This window comes from Oncorhynchus tshawytscha, linkage group LG04 (assembly GCF_018296145.1).
Source record: "Oncorhynchus tshawytscha isolate Ot180627B linkage group LG04, Otsh_v2.0, whole genome shotgun sequence".
Lineage (NCBI taxonomy): Eukaryota > Metazoa > Chordata > Actinopteri > Salmoniformes > Salmonidae > Oncorhynchus > Oncorhynchus tshawytscha.
Window position 1 is genome coordinate 557,504 of NC_056432.1, and position 16,951 is coordinate 574,454.

Consider the following 16,951-nt stretch of genomic DNA (forward strand, 5'->3'; position numbering starts at 1 on the left):
TCTGTAGTGTAGAATCTAAATTTAAAGCTCATTTCCATTTACGGCGACATATGCAGCGTTTACCGTGATTGCGGGAACATTGCCTTTAAATGTCAATCATGCTGTAACGCCAAACTTCAGCGCTATTGATTGAATCCAGCCCTTAGAAATGCTTGGGAAAAAATGCTGATTTTATAGAATTCTTAATGTCTAATATATAACCAATAGTCATGACAAGGTTGACCCACAGCCCATCACATCAAACATCATTAAATCCTTATGGTTAAATAATTATCATTAAATAATTATCATTAAATAATTATCATTAAATCATTATGATGAAATCATTATCATTAATTCATTATCATTAAATCATTATCATTAATTCATTGTCATTAAATCATTATCATTAATTCATTATCATTAAATCATTATCATTAAATCATTATCATTAAATCATTATCATTATCATTAAAACAAATGTATCCAAAGAATGAAACACCAAACCTGATACAAGAGCTTGATCATTTATAAAGTTTATTGACACATTAGTGATACATTTAAATAATCTACACCATAAAGAGATTTACAACATGCTCATTTAAAATACAATATACATATAAACATTTACATTACTGCTTGAAGTATATCGGTACTGAGAGGCATTGCTTATTTAAAAAGAATAACAAAATAGACCAACTACAGCAACAAGTACAGTGACAGACTTCTGCATCTAATGGAGTGTCTGTGTGTCTGTGTGTCTGGGTGTCTGAGTGTCTGAGTGTCTGTGTGTCTGTGTGTCTGAGTGTCTGTGTGTCTGGGTGTCTGAGTGTCTGAGTGTCTGAGTGTCTGTGTGTCTGTGTTCTGGGTGTCTGAGTGTCTGAGTGTGTGTGTGTCTGAGTGTCTGAGTGTGTGTGTTGTGTCTGAGTGTGTGTGAGTGTGTGTGTCTGTGTGTGTGTGTGTGTGTCTGAGTGTGTCTGAGTGTGTGTGTGTGTGTGTTGTGTCTGTGTCTGTGTGTGTGTCTGTGTGTGTGTGTGTGTGTGTGTGTGTGTGTGTGTGTGTGTGTGTGTGTGTGTGTGTGTGTGTGTGTGTCTGTGTGTGTGTCTGTGTGTGTGTGTGTGTGTGTGTGTGTGTGTGTGTGTGTGTCTGTGTGTGTATGTGTGTCTGTGTATGTGTGTGTGTCTGTGTGTGTGTGTGTGTGTGTGTGTCTGTGTGTGTGTGTGTCTGTGTGTGTGTGTGTCTGTGTGTGTGTGTGTGTGTGTGTGTGTGTGTGTGTGTGTGTGTGTGTGTGTGTGTGTGTGTGTGTGTGTGTGTGTGTGTGTGTGTGTGTGTGTGTGTCTGGGTGTCTGAGTGTCTGAGTGTCTGTGTGTCTGTGTGTCTGTGTCTGGGTGTCTGAGTGTCTGAGTGTCTGAGTGTCTGAGTGTCTGTGTGTCTGTGTGTCTGGGTGTCTGAGTGTCTGAGTGTGTGTGTTGTGTCTGTGTCTGAGTGTGTGTGTTGTGTCTGAGTGTGTGTGTGTGTGTGTGTGTGTGTGTGTGTGTGTGTGTGTCTGTGTGTGTGTGTGTGTGTGTGTGTGTGTGTCTGTGTGTGTGTGTGTGTGTGTGTGTGTGTGTGTGTGTGTGTGTGTGTGTGTGTGTGTGTGTGTGTGTGTGTGTGTGTGTGTGTGTGTCTGTGTGTGTGTGTGTGTGTGTGTGTGTGTGTGTGTGTGTGTGTGTCTGTGTGTGTATGTGTGTCTGTGTATGTGTGTCTGTGTGTGTGTGTGTGTGTGTGTGTGTCTGTGTGTGTGTCTGTGTGTGTGTGTGTGTGTGTGTGTGTGTGTGTGTGTGTGTGTGTGTGTGTGTGTGTGTGTGTGTGTGTGTGTGTGTGTGTGTGTGTGTGTGTGTGTGTGTGTGTGTGTGTGTGTGTGTGTGTGTGTGTCTGTGTATGTGTGTCTGTGTCTCTGTGTCTGTGTTTCTGTGTGTGTGTGTGTCTGTGTGTGTGTGTGTGTGTGTGTGTGTGTGTGTGTGTGTGTGTGTGTGTGTGTGTGTCTGTGTGTGTCTGTGTGTGGCTGTGTTTCTGTGTGTCTGTGTCTGAGTGTCTGAGTGTCTGTGTGTCTGTGTGTCTGTGTGTCTGTGTGTCTGAGTGTCTGAGTGTCTGAGTGTCTGTGTGTCTGTGTGTCTGAGTGTCTGAGTGTCTGTGTGTCTGTGTGTCTATGTGTCTGAGTGTCTGTGTGTCTGTGTGTCTGAGTGTCTGAGTGTCTGTGTGTCTGTGTGTCTGAGTGTCTGTGCAATGGAAGACCAGTTAAAACAATTGCCTGAACAAATCCTTGGACAGTAGATGGTCTGAGAGAGCACTACATAGTTCAGAGCAGACAGAAACGGATATGTCATGGGGCAGTTGGTCCAATGTCAGAATGGTTTGGTCCATTTCAAGCCAGTGGACCAGACTTAACTGAGGGGTTTGTGCAGAATCATCATTATTTAGCCGATAATGGAGGTCTCAAGGAAAAACAAAATTCGGAGTTGACTTTTGGTCCCAGTCCGTTCCTGGTAAACATGACTGTTATTACTGTGAAGCTCTGTTCATACAGTTAGTGTGATGCTCTGTTCATAGCAGGTGATGGCCTATTCAAAATGGCCTCCACAGAGAAGGATAGAGACTGGCTGGACACGACCTTCGTCCCGGCTGACTTAGACAGGCACTCCTTGCTGTATCTATTAGAGCCTTTGAAACTGTAGAAGTCCTTAGAAGGTCCTTCACGGTACTTTCTGGCTGCATCCTCCAGCAGTTCGTTACAGTAGGGGCCCCGGAGCTCGACCCCGGTCCCAGCTCTCTCCCCAGCCCCAGCTCCTACCTCTACCCCAACCCTCTCTCTCTCTCCAGTCCCGGCCCTAGCCTTCTCACTCAGTGTCTGCTGGATGAGTGAGTGAAAAGAGTTGAGCTTCATGGATAGCGTGTGTTTGGCGCTGTCCTTGCTCAGCTTGTTCAGGACATGTTCGTGGCTGGGGTGGTGAGGGTGAGGCTGGGGGTGAGATGTACTTGGAGGGAAGGCCTGTCCGAAGCCTCTCTGCGGGGGAGAGAAGGCTGATCGTTTGCGGTGCCCCCCCTGGGTGAGAGGGGCCTGGGACTGGGCGTGGCCGTCCTGCTGCTGGGGGTCAAAACCCTCGGGGAGGCCCACAGCGACCCTCGACCCCTCGAGCTTGGCGGCAGTGACGGCAGTGGTTGCCCTGGCGTCGTGGTCGAGTGGGAGGCTTTCTGCGGCAGTGGCCATCGTCCTGGGATCCCAGACTGCACCTGGCTTCATGTTCTGGATGGCCGTGGCATTGCGCAGGCACTGCTGGTACAGGAGGGAGGGGCCACGTGGCCACACCATGAACCCTCGCTGAGAGGTCAGCTGTGAGGTCAGAGGGTACTGGCGGTAGGTGGTCGCCACGGAGACATTGGAGGAGATGAGCTCCATGTTGCTGGGGCTGGTGGCATATTTCAGGGAGAGGTCCACACAGCTGGGTGACAGGAAGCGACAGAGTTCCTTGTTGTTGTGCTGAGGCTCCTCCGGGGCTGTCTTGTAGGATTTGTACTCTGCAGCATGCCGGACCAGACTGTTGGGGAAGAGCAGAGAGGCTGTAGCAGCCTGGGAGGGTCCTAGCAGCTCTCTCTCCTTGTACTCTCTCTCCAGCATGATCCTCTCCAGCTCTTTGTCAGCAAACGCTCTCCTCTTCCTCATCCTGTCGCTGAGGGGGGGCGGGAGGGATGGGCTGGCCCCCAGGTACGGGTCACCCTGCACCGGACGGTATCCTGAGAGGAGACAGAACAGGGGCAGAGGTGAGATGACATATAAATCAAATCAAATCAAATTGTATTGGTCACATACACATGGTTAGCAGATGTTATTGCAAATGTAGCGAAATGCTTGTGCTTCTAGTTCTGACAGTAGAGCAATGCAGCAACATAACTATATAACAATGTGATACTACATGATAATAATATAATACTATATTAATAATACTATTCTATATAATAATAATATAATACTATATGACACTATTTAATATTAATTGATACTATATAATAACAATATAATACAATATAATACTATTTTATAGTCATACTAATAATAGTACAATATTCGATTTCATTCTGGGTTAGATTTAATGTTATAGTAAACTGCGAAAAGTATAGATGATCTGTTTCGTATAACTGTTAATTTTATTGATGTTAAAACTGTTTGTTAAAAAGAAAAGTAACTGCTTGCAAATGATTGCAGGTTGACAGTGTGGAGTTAGCGTAGCAGCGTAGCCTAGAGGTTAGAGCATTGGACTAGCAACCGGAAGGTAGCGAGTTCAAACCCCCGAGCTGACAAGGTACAAATATGTCGTTCTGCCCCTGAACAGGCAGTTAACCCACTGTTCCCAGGCTGTCATTGAAAATAAGAATGTGTTCTTAACTGACTTGCCTAGTTAAATAAAGGTAAATAAAGGTAATAAAAAAAAACATTTTTAAATAAAGCCTATTGGATATATTTTTTTTATTGATGTATGAATCAGATTAGGTTAAATAAGCAGGTTAGATATCAGTCAGATTAGGTTATATAAAGCAGGTTAGATATCAGACAGATTAGGTTAAATAAGCAGGTTAGATATCAGTCAGATTAGGTTAAATAAGCAGGTTAGATATCAGTCAGATTAGGTTATATAAAGCAGGTTAGATATCAGACAGATTAGGTTATATAAAGCAGGTTAGATATCAGACAGATTAGGTTAAATAAAGCAGGTTAGATATCAGTCAGATTAGGTTAAATAAGAAGGTTAGATATCAGTCAGATTAGGTTATATAAAGCAGGTTAGATATCAGTCAGATTAGGTTATATAAAGCAGGTTAGATATAAGACAGATTAGGTTAAATAAAGCAGGTTAAATATCAGTCAGATTATGTTAAATAATGCAGGTTACATATCAATCAGATTAGGTTAAATAAAGCAGGTTAAATATCAGTCAGATTATGTTAAATAATGCAGGTTACATATCAATCAGATTAGGTTAAATAAAGCAGGTTAGATATCAGTCAGATTATGTTAAATAATGCAGGTTAAATATCAATCAGATTAGGTTAAATAAAGCAGGTTAAATATCAGTCAGATTATGTTAAATAATGCAGGTTACATATCAATCAGATTAGGTTAAATAAAGCAGGTTAGATATCAGTCAGATTATGTTATATAAAGCAGGTTAGATATCAGTCAGATTAGGTTATATAAAGCAGGTTAGATATCAGACAGATTAGGTTAAATAAAGCAGGTTAGATATCAGTCAGATTAGGTTAAATAAGCAGGTTAGATATCAGTCAGATTAGGTTAAATAAGCAGGTTAGATATCAGTCAGATTAGGTTATATAAAGCAGGTTAGATATCAGTCAGATTAGGTTATATAAAGCAGGTTAGATATCAGACAGATTAGGTTAAATAAAGCAGGTTAAATATCAATCAGATTAGGTTAACTAAAGCAGGTTAGATATCAGTCAGATTATGTTAAATAATGCAGGTTACATATCAATCAGATTATGTTAAATAATGCAGGTTACATATCAATCAGATTATGTTAAATAAAGCAGGTTAAATAAAAGTCAGATTATGTTAAATAATGCAGGTTACATATCAATCAGATTAGGTTAAATAAAGCAGGTTAGATATCAGTCAGATTATGTTAAATAATGCAGGTTACATATCAATCAGATTATGTTGAATAATGCAGGTTACATATCAATCAGATTATGTTAAATAATGCAGGTTACATATCAATCAGATTAGGTTAAATAAAGCAGGTTTAATATCAGTCAGATTATGTTAAATAATGCAGGTTACATATCAATCAGATTATGTTAAATAATGCATGTTACATATCAATCAGATTATGTTGAATAATGCAGGTTACATATCAATCAGATTATGTTAAATAATGCAGGTTACATATCAATCAGATTAGGTTAAATAAAGCAGGTTAAATATCAGTCAGATTATGTTAAATAATGCAGGTTAGATATCAGTCAGATTCGGTTAAATAAAGCAGGTTAGATATGAAACAGATTATGTTTTAAATAATGCAGGTTACATATCAATCAGATTAGGTTAAATAATGCAGGTTACATATCAATCAGATTAGGTTAAATAAAGCAGGTTAAATATCAGTCAGATTATGTTAAATAATGCAGGTTACATATCAATCAGATTAGGTTAAATAAAGCAGGTTAGATATCAGTCAGATTATGTTGAATAATGCAGGTTACATATCAATCAGATTAGGTTAAATAAAGCAGGTTAAATATCAGTCAGATTATGTTAAATAATGCAGGTTACATATCAATCAGATTAGGTTAAATAAAGCAGGTTAGATATCAGTCAGATTATGTTAAATAATGCAGGTTACATATCAATCAGATTAGGTTAAATAAAGCAGGTTAAATATCAGTCAGATTATGTTAAATAATGCAGGTTACATATCAATCAGATTAGGTTAAATAAAGCAGGTTAGATATCAGTCAGATTATGTTATATAAAGCAGGTTAGATATCAGTCAGACTAGGTTATATAAAGCAGGTTAGATATCAGACAGATTAGGTTAAATAAAGCAGGTTAGATATCAGTCAGATTAGGTTAAATAAGCAGGTTAGATATCAGTCAGATTAGGTTAAATAAGCAGGTTAGATATCAGTCAGATTAGGTTATATAAAGCAGGTTAGATATCAGTCAGATTAGGTTATATAAAGCAGGTTAGATATCAGACAGATTAGGTTAAATAAAGCAGGTTAAATATCAATCAGATTAGGTTAACTAAAGCAGGTTAGATATCAGTCAGATTATGTTAAATAATGCAGGTTACATATCAATCAGATTATGTTAAATAATGCAGGTTACATATCAATCAGATTATGTTGAATAATGCAGGTTACATATCAATCAGATTATGTTAAATAATGCAGGTTACATATCAATCAGATTAGGTTAAATAAAGCAGGTTTAATATCAGTCAGATTATGTTAAATAATGCAGGTTAGATATCAGTCAGATTAGGTTAAATAAAGCAGGTTAGATATCAATCAGATTATGTTATATAAAGCAGGTTAGATATCAGACAGATTAGGTTATATAAAGCAGGTTAGATATCAAACAGATTAGGTTAAATAAAGCAGGTTAGATATCAGTCAGATTAGGTTAAATAAGCAGGTTAGATATCAGTCAGATTAGGTTAAATAAGCAGGTTAGATATCAGTCAGATTAGGTTATATAAAGCAGGTTAGATATCAGTCAGATTAGGTTATATAAAGCAGGTTAGATATCAGACAGATTAGGTTAAATAAAGCAGGTTAAATATCAGTCAGATTATGTTGAATAATGCAGGTTACATATCAATCAGATTAGGTTAAATAAAGCAGGTTACATATCAATCAGATTAGGTTAAATGAAGCAGGTTAAATATCAATCAGATTAGGTTAAATAAAGCAGGTTACATATCAATCAGATTAGGTTAAATAAAGCAGGTTACATATCAATCAGATTAGGTTAAATAAAGCAGGTTACATATCAATCAGATTAGGTTAAATAAAGCTTTGATAAAACATAGAAAGTATTGAACTTTAAAGCATTTTACAAAACACCTCAAATTGTATTGTGCCTCTGCTTAGTTCTATCTGATACCTATAAAATAAAGACATTGTAACAAGTCTGAGAGAGAGAGAATATCAAGGAGATCAACAAGTATCCAACACCAGTTCATTCAGTAAAACCATCACTTCTAAACAGGGTAAAGGAGTTTTCTGCTTTATCTGAGAATAGAATTGCATTGCATAGGATAAAATAGAATAGGAAAGGATAGGATAGGACAGGATAAATAGAAGAGGAAGGGATAGGAGAGGAGAGGACATGATAAAATAGAAGAGGAGGGGATAGGAGAGGACAGGAGAGGACAGGATAAACAGAATAGGAAAGGCTAGGTTAGGACAGGATAAAATAGAATAGGAAAGGCTAGGTTAGGACAGGATAAAATAGAATAGAAAAGGCTAGGTTAGGACAGGATAAACAGAGGCGGAAAGGCTAGGAGAGGATAGGACAGGATAAACAGAAGAGGAGAGGATCGGAGAGGTTAGGATAAAATAGAATAGGAAAGGATAGGATAAGACAGGATTTTTTTAAATATTTTTTTTATTTCACCTTTATTTAACCAGGCAAGTCAGTTAAGAACAAATTCTTATTTTCAATGGCAGCCTAGGAACAGTGGGTTAGGATAAACAGAATAGGAAAGCATAGACTAGTATAGAACAAAATAGAATAGAATAGAATCTGATAGAATGGTATAGGACAAAATAGAATATAATAGAATATGATAAAATGGTATAGGACAAAATAGAATATAATAGAATGGTATAGGACAAAATAGAATAGAATAGAATATGATAGAATGGCATAGGACAAAATACAATAGAATAGTATAAGACCAATTGGAATATGATAGAATACAATACAATACAATAGTATAGGATAGAAAAGTATAGAATATAATATTATAGAATACAATAGTATAGAATACAATAGTATAGGATAGAAAGTATAGAATATAATATTATAGGGTAGGATAGAATAGTATAGGATATATTAGAAGTGTATAGGATAGAATAGTATAGGACAAAATAGAATAGGATAGAATGTAATAGTATAGAATACAATAGTATAGAATACAATAGTATAGGATAGAAAGGTATATAATATTATAGGATAGAATAGGATAGTGTAGAATACTATAGGATAGAATATAATAGAAGAGTATAGGATAGAATAGTATAGGACAAAATAGAATAGTATAGGATAGAATAGTATAGGACAAAATAGAATAGAATAGGATAGAATTTAATAGTATAGAATACATTAGTATAGGATAGAAAAGTATAGAATATAATATTATAGGATAGAATAGTATAGAATACAATAGGATATGACAAAATAGAATAGTATAGGATAGAATAGTATAGGACAAAATAGAATACAATAGTATAGAATACAATACAATAGTATAGGATAGAATAGTATAGAATTTAATATTATAGGATAGAATAGAATAGTATATGATAGAATAGAATAGGATAGAACAAAACAGAAAAGTATTCAATAGTTTAGGATAGGATCGACTAGACAAGACTAGAATAGACTACAACTGTGTTACCTTCCAGAATGCTCTTAGCCAGCATCGTTGATGGTCTGATGTGTCTCTGGTAAATAGCTCTTCTCTCTGCTGGAATCTGCTTCCCACAAATTCCCTTTTTATCCTGATAAAATTACAGAAATAAAACTATTTGAATCGCGATTTCAGAGGCCTTATTCGTTTGATACCAGTCCCAATGTTTTGAAAATATTAGATAAGTGATACCAAGAGGCTACTTATAATATAAATAAATGATTCGTGTATTATTCTTATTACGCTTTCATCAGCCCATTCTGAGTTCATCACCCTAGCATGTTACTGTGTTCGGTGAGGAAATAAATAATATAACTCTACTAAACTAAAACTAAACATTTAAAAATATTTTCTGTGTTAGACTTTGCTGCTACTTCCTTTGTCCTGATCATTTCGATGCATAAGACCGAAACGGGACATGATTTCAATTTAGACCCTTTTTACAATGTTTTTTAGAATGTAAAAATGACATGTGTTTCTAGTCAATGAAGACAGTTGGAATACATTTTAAATAAAAATTATTTTAAGATACAGTTTTGGCAACATTGCTTGCAATAAAGTTGCATGGTGAAACCAACGAGTTTTACACCCCTCTCCAATGACTGAAAAAACACACACGCACCTTAATGTAATAACATCATAATTTATTAGAATCCAAACACACACCTCTGTAGCTTGTTGTCTCCGTAGTGCCACCTGAGCCGCCATGACCCGCTGTCTCTCCACCACCAGAAGACAGTTGGCACACTGGCAGTCCCTCCAGCGGCAGAACCGCTTATGCCCCTTCAGACAAGACACCACTCCGTGGTTTCTGCAGCGGGCACACTTCGGCGTCCGGCTTAGCTTCCGCTGTTCACCGGACCCCTGGCTGGTGGTGCCCGGATTGTCATCTCCCTTGGCCCGCGGCTCGTTGTCTCCTGCACAGGACAGAGAGGAGCTGTAGTCCGGCTGGTCCTGGTCGTCACTTTCGGTCTCCAGACTCTCCACGTCGATCTCAAACTCTGCACCGGCGATATCCGTCATTATGTCTGTTGCCTGTCTCCCGGTGCCTCGTGCCTACCGTCCTATCTCCAAGGTTCTGGCTCACGCGGCGGTTAGTTCACTACAGTCAATACAGTCTGAAATAAAATAATATATCTGTCATTAAAATCCCTATGGAATGATGTTCCACATTGTGCGCCCTATGGATGACAGTCCAATAAACATATCAATTAGTAATAAACAGAGAAATAATAACAGCATATGTTCCCTCCAATCTATGTGAAAAACGAGTAAGATAAATGGGTAAACCAGTTAGACTTACTTCAATGCAGGCAGGCAACTCCAGAAAAGATTCAAAGTTCCTTCCAACATCTACTCCTTGTTGCAGTTTGTCTCTAGTCAGTGCGCTCTGAACTGATGAACTTGTCTGTAAAACAGCACTGACAGACACCGCTGACAATCTGTTTAATTGTTGCTCAATGTACCGCGGAACAGAGAGAGATATCCCAACGATAAATACAGACGTTGTTCTGACGTGGTCTGTCACTCTGGTCCGCTCCACGGTTTTCTTCCAGGCTTGAGCCAGAGCACCATCCCTATGAAGAATTTGGGTGCGAGTGGATTCCATCGTGATTGGCTCGTTTTCAACCCCTCGACCCTATTGGCTGTTCACGACTTTCTCTTTGTTGATGGAATTGTTGTAATGGCGTGGAGTTACAATCTAAACAAAACGAGGAAATGATTCATCAACATATTGGAGAGCAGAAAGCAAGAGAGAGAGGCTATGAGGCTATATAGAGGGCTTGATAGTGGCCTCATGCGTAATGACAGCCTGTAGCATAGGCCTCATATTCAATGGTAAGAACTCGAAGCTCTTATCAATTCATGAAGTGTAGCAACGTTGTCTGACACAAGATAGGATTCCATCCAATTGGTGCCAGATTTTCATGCGAATATTCAAAAATTCGCGTAAAAATATCCATCAAATTGACTTGCTGCTGAAAACATGATGTGCGGGATGAGGTAGTGCACATACAAATGACTTTTGTGGTTAAATTCCCATGTACCGAATAAAACAATACACGTTAAATGGGTTTCCATCGCATTTTCAACTCTACAAATGGTTTTGTCACCAAAAATGTTGCGTTATATAGCAAATGTGCTCTAGCCACAGCTCGCAGATAAAGTGTGGGCACGGTACATAATTAGATTATTATGGACAAACGGGCAAAATTATTTTTATTTGTCAACCTCATCACCGTGCATTTTCACCACCCTGTGAAGTTCATCATAATGTATTTAATATGTAGCCTATTAGCTTAAACCGCATGTTTTCCCGAGTCGTAGTGGGAGGACGACACGAAATACTATCACCACGTGACTTCAAGTTTATTTCAAAATCAAGGTTATTATATCAATGTTTGCCCATAAAAGCGTTTCCACGCCATTTCTTGCATAGTTAATTTTACTGACACAAAAAGAGCCCACCTTGTCTAGCATATTTTGTTTTGTCTACATTTGGTACAAATACCAACAGATTTGCTGTTTCCATCAGGCCTGTTGTGTCATGTACTTAACTTTCATAAAACGGTTGGATGGAAACCTGGTTATTTAAAATACAACTTCATAGATGTTCTTTGCATTTGATTTTTGAATGGTCTTACTGTCGGTTGGAATGATCCCAATTAGGCCCTATTAAATTCTAAATTATATAACAGCATTTACGCTTTGTTACAATGACGTTAGACCATTCAGCAGACACTCTTATACGGAGCGATTTACATGAGCAATTAAGATGAAGTCCCTTGCTCAAGGGCACATCGACAGACTTTTCATCTAGTCATTAGTTTTAAAATAATACTCTGAATAATTCTAAATAATAGTCCTATTACAATCAGATGCTAAATATGCCTAAAATAACCGCAGGTTACATATTGTACGAGGAAACAACATTCGGGCTAGGCATGTATGACAAATGTAGGCTACAAAATTAAATACATTTGTCAAAATGCTAAAAATACATTCAGACTTTACCAATGCCTACATTGGCTTTGTTATTGATGTTTTAATGTGTAAATACATTACCACTGGAATAATAAGTGCTTACAAACTGGCATATTTTTTACCTGATGTTGCACCATTGACTACATTTTATTTTATAGAATGTATTTCATCATAATATAGGCCTTTAGATATTATCCAAACGGCCTGCTACGCAGTTACATTACCTATCACCTACCTCCCTACCGTTTCAACCCTGTCAATGTGAGCAGCTGGAGTTAGTGAGACATTAGAAAGTTGACACAACAAACGAGTCTGTGAAAACACCGTGTCAGTATGCGGGACTAGAGAACACTAGAGAACACGCTCACTGCCTGCCTGTCCCGCCCTACAGACCTTGGGGTTGTAGTATGATACACAGGCGGCGACGTGAGAAGAAATCTTCACGATGTCACCCTACAGATTCATGGCTGGTGTTTCAATATAAATTGCAACTTAAATGTGACATCCTATAGGAATATATAAATCCATTCAAATCAAATCAAATGTTATTGGTCACAAATATGGTTAGCATATGTGAATGCGAATGTAGCGAAATGCTTGTGCTTCTACTTCCGACTTTGCAGTAATATCTAACAAGTAATCTAACAAATAAATATATGAATGAGCGATGCCGTGTGGCATAGGCAAGATGCAGTAGATGGTATAGAATACAGTATATACATATGAGATGAGTAATGTAGGATATGTAAACATTATTAAAGTGGCGTTATTTAAGGTGACTATAGATACCTTTATTAAGTCCATTTATTAAAGTGGCCAGAGATTTGAGTCTGTATGTTGGCAGCAGCCTCTCTATGTTAGTGATGGCTGTTTACCAGTCTGATGACCTAGCGGGTTAGCTCCATGAGAACCAGTAGGGTAGGGATCTGTTGAGGATGCTGTAATGTGACACCGAACAATAGGAACATAGTTGACCGCGGGAGATACCAGGGGAGAGGGGCCTCATTCGGGGATCGATTAGACGCGTGTTTCAGACGCTTCTGTTGTAGATCAATACATCTGACTAATTGGGATTTTATTTTTAGGGCCATATAAAAAGTTGTTGAAGCTGTTTCCTTCAATATGGTGCCTCCATGAATAGAACAATTCAAGGAAACAAACGTGTTGAATTGGTCATTAAAATAGGTTGGACAAAGTTTTAGTCTTTTACTGCAGTGGGCTAAATCAGGGTCACACAGTGTTTCTTGGAAGTCTTTAACATATCTACTTTTAAACAAAAATATACACCTCACACACATGGTTATTGGCTTTCAAAAATAAGACACCTGTACCATGTCAGATATAGAGTTGAAATGTATTACATTTTGAGTTTGCATCCCAATATTAAACTTCATAAGACTGAAATTGAACAAAACCGTTTGACATAGAAACCAGATTTTAAATGTTTATTCATTCTGAAAAATGTGAACATTCCACCCATGAGGCCAGAGAGGCCAATTTGGTAATTTGACTGCAGGAATGCGCTACATACTGAAGGCCAGGCCTGTTTTGGGGTCCACAGAAGCCTATACGGCCATATGAGAGACACATTTTTATCAATAATCCCCACAATGAGGGGCCTTGGAAAAAGATGAGGCTTTTGTGCATAAAGGTCTAGATCAGAACCTACAAGGAATCGGATTTCAAAAGGATGTTCCTTTTTTGCGTTGCCTAAAATGAAAGAACATAAACATGATGATGAAATCATCTGTGGCAGCTGGAAGACAGTCCATTTTTTATTATAGATGAACATTCTCTTTAGTTCTATCAGTTTTCCTTGGTTAGTCCTATATAGGTTATAGGCTGCACATAAGGAATAATACGTGATCTGATTAATACTACATGGGAAGATTAGGCTTAAATCATTTCTCTGAAAGTGCAGACGGGAAATATTGGCTCAACTTTTTTTTAATGAGAAAAACACAAAATACAAAATGTATTTTCATATGATATATTCCAAATTAAGAATGTGTTTTGGGAAATGGGTAACATTTGGCCTAGGCCTACATGAAAACAGAGAAGAAGAATTGGATATGAAGCGACCATGCCTAGCCTACTCATTTCAGTGGAACCTTTTGGCTGCCAGAGAGTGTTTTGACTGCAGTTTGTAACTTAACTTGTTGTCCAGTTTTTCCATTGTTGAGACCTGCCATTCCCTGAGCATTCACACAGGCCTCCCTCCCAACATGTGGTGAAGCCGTCAGTGGGGCTATGCAGGTGCAGCTTGCCACTCTCTCCTATTTTCTAATTTATTATCGGGGTTATGACCGCCTCTACCTTAGCACTGCCCAGGGTGCCATTTCCCCGGCAGGAATGCTTTGATGTAGCCGGTCACAGTGTCTTCCAAACAGATTAGATGACCCAATATGAGCGCCGGGTGTCTTAACAGAGGTCCGATCTATGTAACCTCTTCGCTCCCAAAAGGAAATATACTCTCTTTGGGTTTTCTCTATTAGACCAAATAAGACACATTTTATTCATGGCCTTGGTTCCGACTGTTGATGTGGTGAGTTCATTTTTCAGATCAGAGATGTGCACTGGGAAATCAGGCTGGCATTCAACTTCATGTGTGTTGTTAGGCCTCATAAAATTCAAAATGTTTCATAAAATTCTGTTAATTCTATTTCTATGGAATTAATGAAATCAGGGTTCCAGTAAAGAGCCTGACTATGTCCCAGTTTATACCTGGTTCTAACTTGCATCCTTTGTCCTGATCTTGACCACATTCGGATTGTTTCCGTATTTTCAGACAAGTGTAGATGTTTAAAAGACACATTGTGATTTGATTGTGATCAGATCTTCCTGCCCTGCTCCATAGGTAGTCAGACACATGTTGTGTCTGGATATCTTACAAGTGTTTACAGATCTGGACAGATCTTTTATTTTTGGAAACTAAGTTTACAATTTGAATTCAGAAAATGAAGACAAATGGCATGGACAAAATGATCGTCACCCCGGAGCTAGTACTTGGTTGCAGAACCTTTGGCCAAGATAACTACTGACAAATGGTTCTTGTAGCCATCAATAGAGTACCACAGTATGAGTCATAATGCCCATAAAACCTAGCGGACAAACAGGGAAATAGTTAAAATAGTTTTTCCACCATTCATTTCTCCCCATAGGGGACTTTAGAAACACTTAAAATAAGGGCTGTGTTTTGTGTAGGCTTAATAATGGTGTGAATCTTTAAATTGACACAATACCTGTTAGCCAAGGGGTCAGCTAGAGATGATGTGTAGGAGCTGGCAGGGGATTTGAAGTTTTGCATGACATCTGCTTTGATGGTAATTAGCATTTTCGAATCTGAGAGTAAATTGAAAGGGTAAACGAAAGGTTTTAATAGATAGTCAGTTGTAATGGTATTACCACAGCTGTAAAGCTATTACCACAGCTGTAACATAATTACTACAGGTGTAAAGCTATTACCACAGCTATAACACTATTAAAAGGGAAAGGGGGATACCAAGTCAGTTCTAACGGTAACATTGGGGCGACAGGTAGCCTAGTGGTTAGAGCATTGGACTAGTAACTGGAAGGTTGCAAGATCAAATCCCAGATCTGGCAAGGTAAAATCTGCTGTTCTGCCCCTGAACATGGTAGTTAACCCACCGTTCCTAGGCCGTCATTGAAAATAAGAATTGGTTCTTAATTAACTGACTTGCCTAGTTAAATAAAGGTTAAATAATTAATACAGCTGTAAAGCTCTAACAAAATTACTACAGCTATAATGGTATTACTACAGCTGTAATGGTATTACTACACCTGTAATGATATTATTACAGCTGTAATGGTATTACCACACCTGTAATGATATTATTACAGCTGTAATGGTATTACCACAACTGTAATGGTATTACCACACCTGTAATGGTATTACTACAGCTGCAATGATATTATTACAGCTGTAATGGTATTACTACAGCTGCAATGGTATTACTACAGCTGTAATGGTATTACTACAGCTGTAATGGTATTACCACAGCTGTAATGGTATTACCACAGCTGTAATGGTATTACTACAGCTGTAATGGTATTACTACAGCTGTAATGGTATTACTACAGCTGTAATGGTATTACTACAGCTGCAATGGTATTACTACAGCTGTAATGGTATTACTACAGCTGTAATGGTATTACTACAGCTGTAATGGTGTTACCACAGCTGTAATGGTATTAGTACAGCTGTAATGGTATTACTACAGCTGTAATGGTATTACTACAGCTGTAATGGTATTACCACAGTTGTAATTGTATTACTACAGCTGTAATGGTATTACTACAGCTGTAATGGTATTACTACAGCTGTAATGGTATTACTACAACTGCAATGGTATTACTACAGCTGTAATGGTATTACCACAGCTGTAATGGTATTAGTACAGCTGTAATGGTATTACTACAGCTGTAATGGTATTAATACAGCTGTAATGGTATTACTACAGCTGTAATGGTATTACTACAGCTGTAATGGTATTAATACAGCTGTAATGGTATTACTACAGCTGTAATGGTATTACCACAGTTGTAATTGTATTACTACAGCTGTAATGGTATTACTACAACTGCAATGGTATTACTACAGCTGTAATGGTATTACCACAGCTGTAATGGTATTAGTACAGCTGTAATGGTATTAGTACAGCTGTAATGGTATTACCACAGTTGTAATTGTATTACTACAGCTGTAATGGTATTACTACAGCTGTAATGGTATTACTATAGCTGTAATGGTATTACTACAGCTGTAATGGTAT

General features: G+C 38.1%; 1 protein-coding gene across 2 annotated transcripts; it reads right to left on the bottom strand.

The window, feature by feature from the left end:
* Positions 1-2,117: 2,117 nt before the first annotated feature.
* Positions 2,118-10,737, bottom strand: LOC112246441 (doublesex- and mab-3-related transcription factor 2). 2 transcript variants are annotated; one of them, XM_024414759.2, is made up of 4 exons: positions 10,477-10,737; positions 9,840-10,291; positions 9,162-9,264; positions 2,118-3,750 (listed from the first exon to the last, which is right to left on the bottom strand). In XM_024414759.2, the coding sequence occupies exons 2-4, from the start codon at positions 10,194-10,196 to the stop codon at positions 2,546-2,548; spliced, it is 1,665 nt and encodes a 554-aa protein (XP_024270527.1). In that variant the 5' UTR covers positions 10,197-10,291; positions 10,477-10,737; the 3' UTR covers positions 2,118-2,545. The 2 variants fall into 2 exon arrangements, with proteins under 2 accessions (XP_024270527.1, XP_024270536.1); XM_024414768.2 differs by having other exon boundaries at positions 9,840-10,354.
* Positions 10,738-16,951: the final 6,214 nt, after the last annotated feature.

Coding starts and splice junctions, on each gene's coding strand:
- LOC112246441 (XM_024414759.2), bottom strand. CDS start 10,196: ATGACGGATATCGCCGGTGCAGAGTTTGAGATCGACGTGGAGAGTCTG. Junction 9,265..9,839: donor GGAGACAACAAGCTACAGAG/GTGTGTGTTTGG, acceptor TAATTTTATCAG/GATAAAAAGGGAATTTGTGG. Junction 3,751..9,161: donor GGCTAAGAGCATTCTGGAAG/GTAACACAGTTG, acceptor GTCTCCTCTCAG/GATACCGTCCGGTGCAGGGT.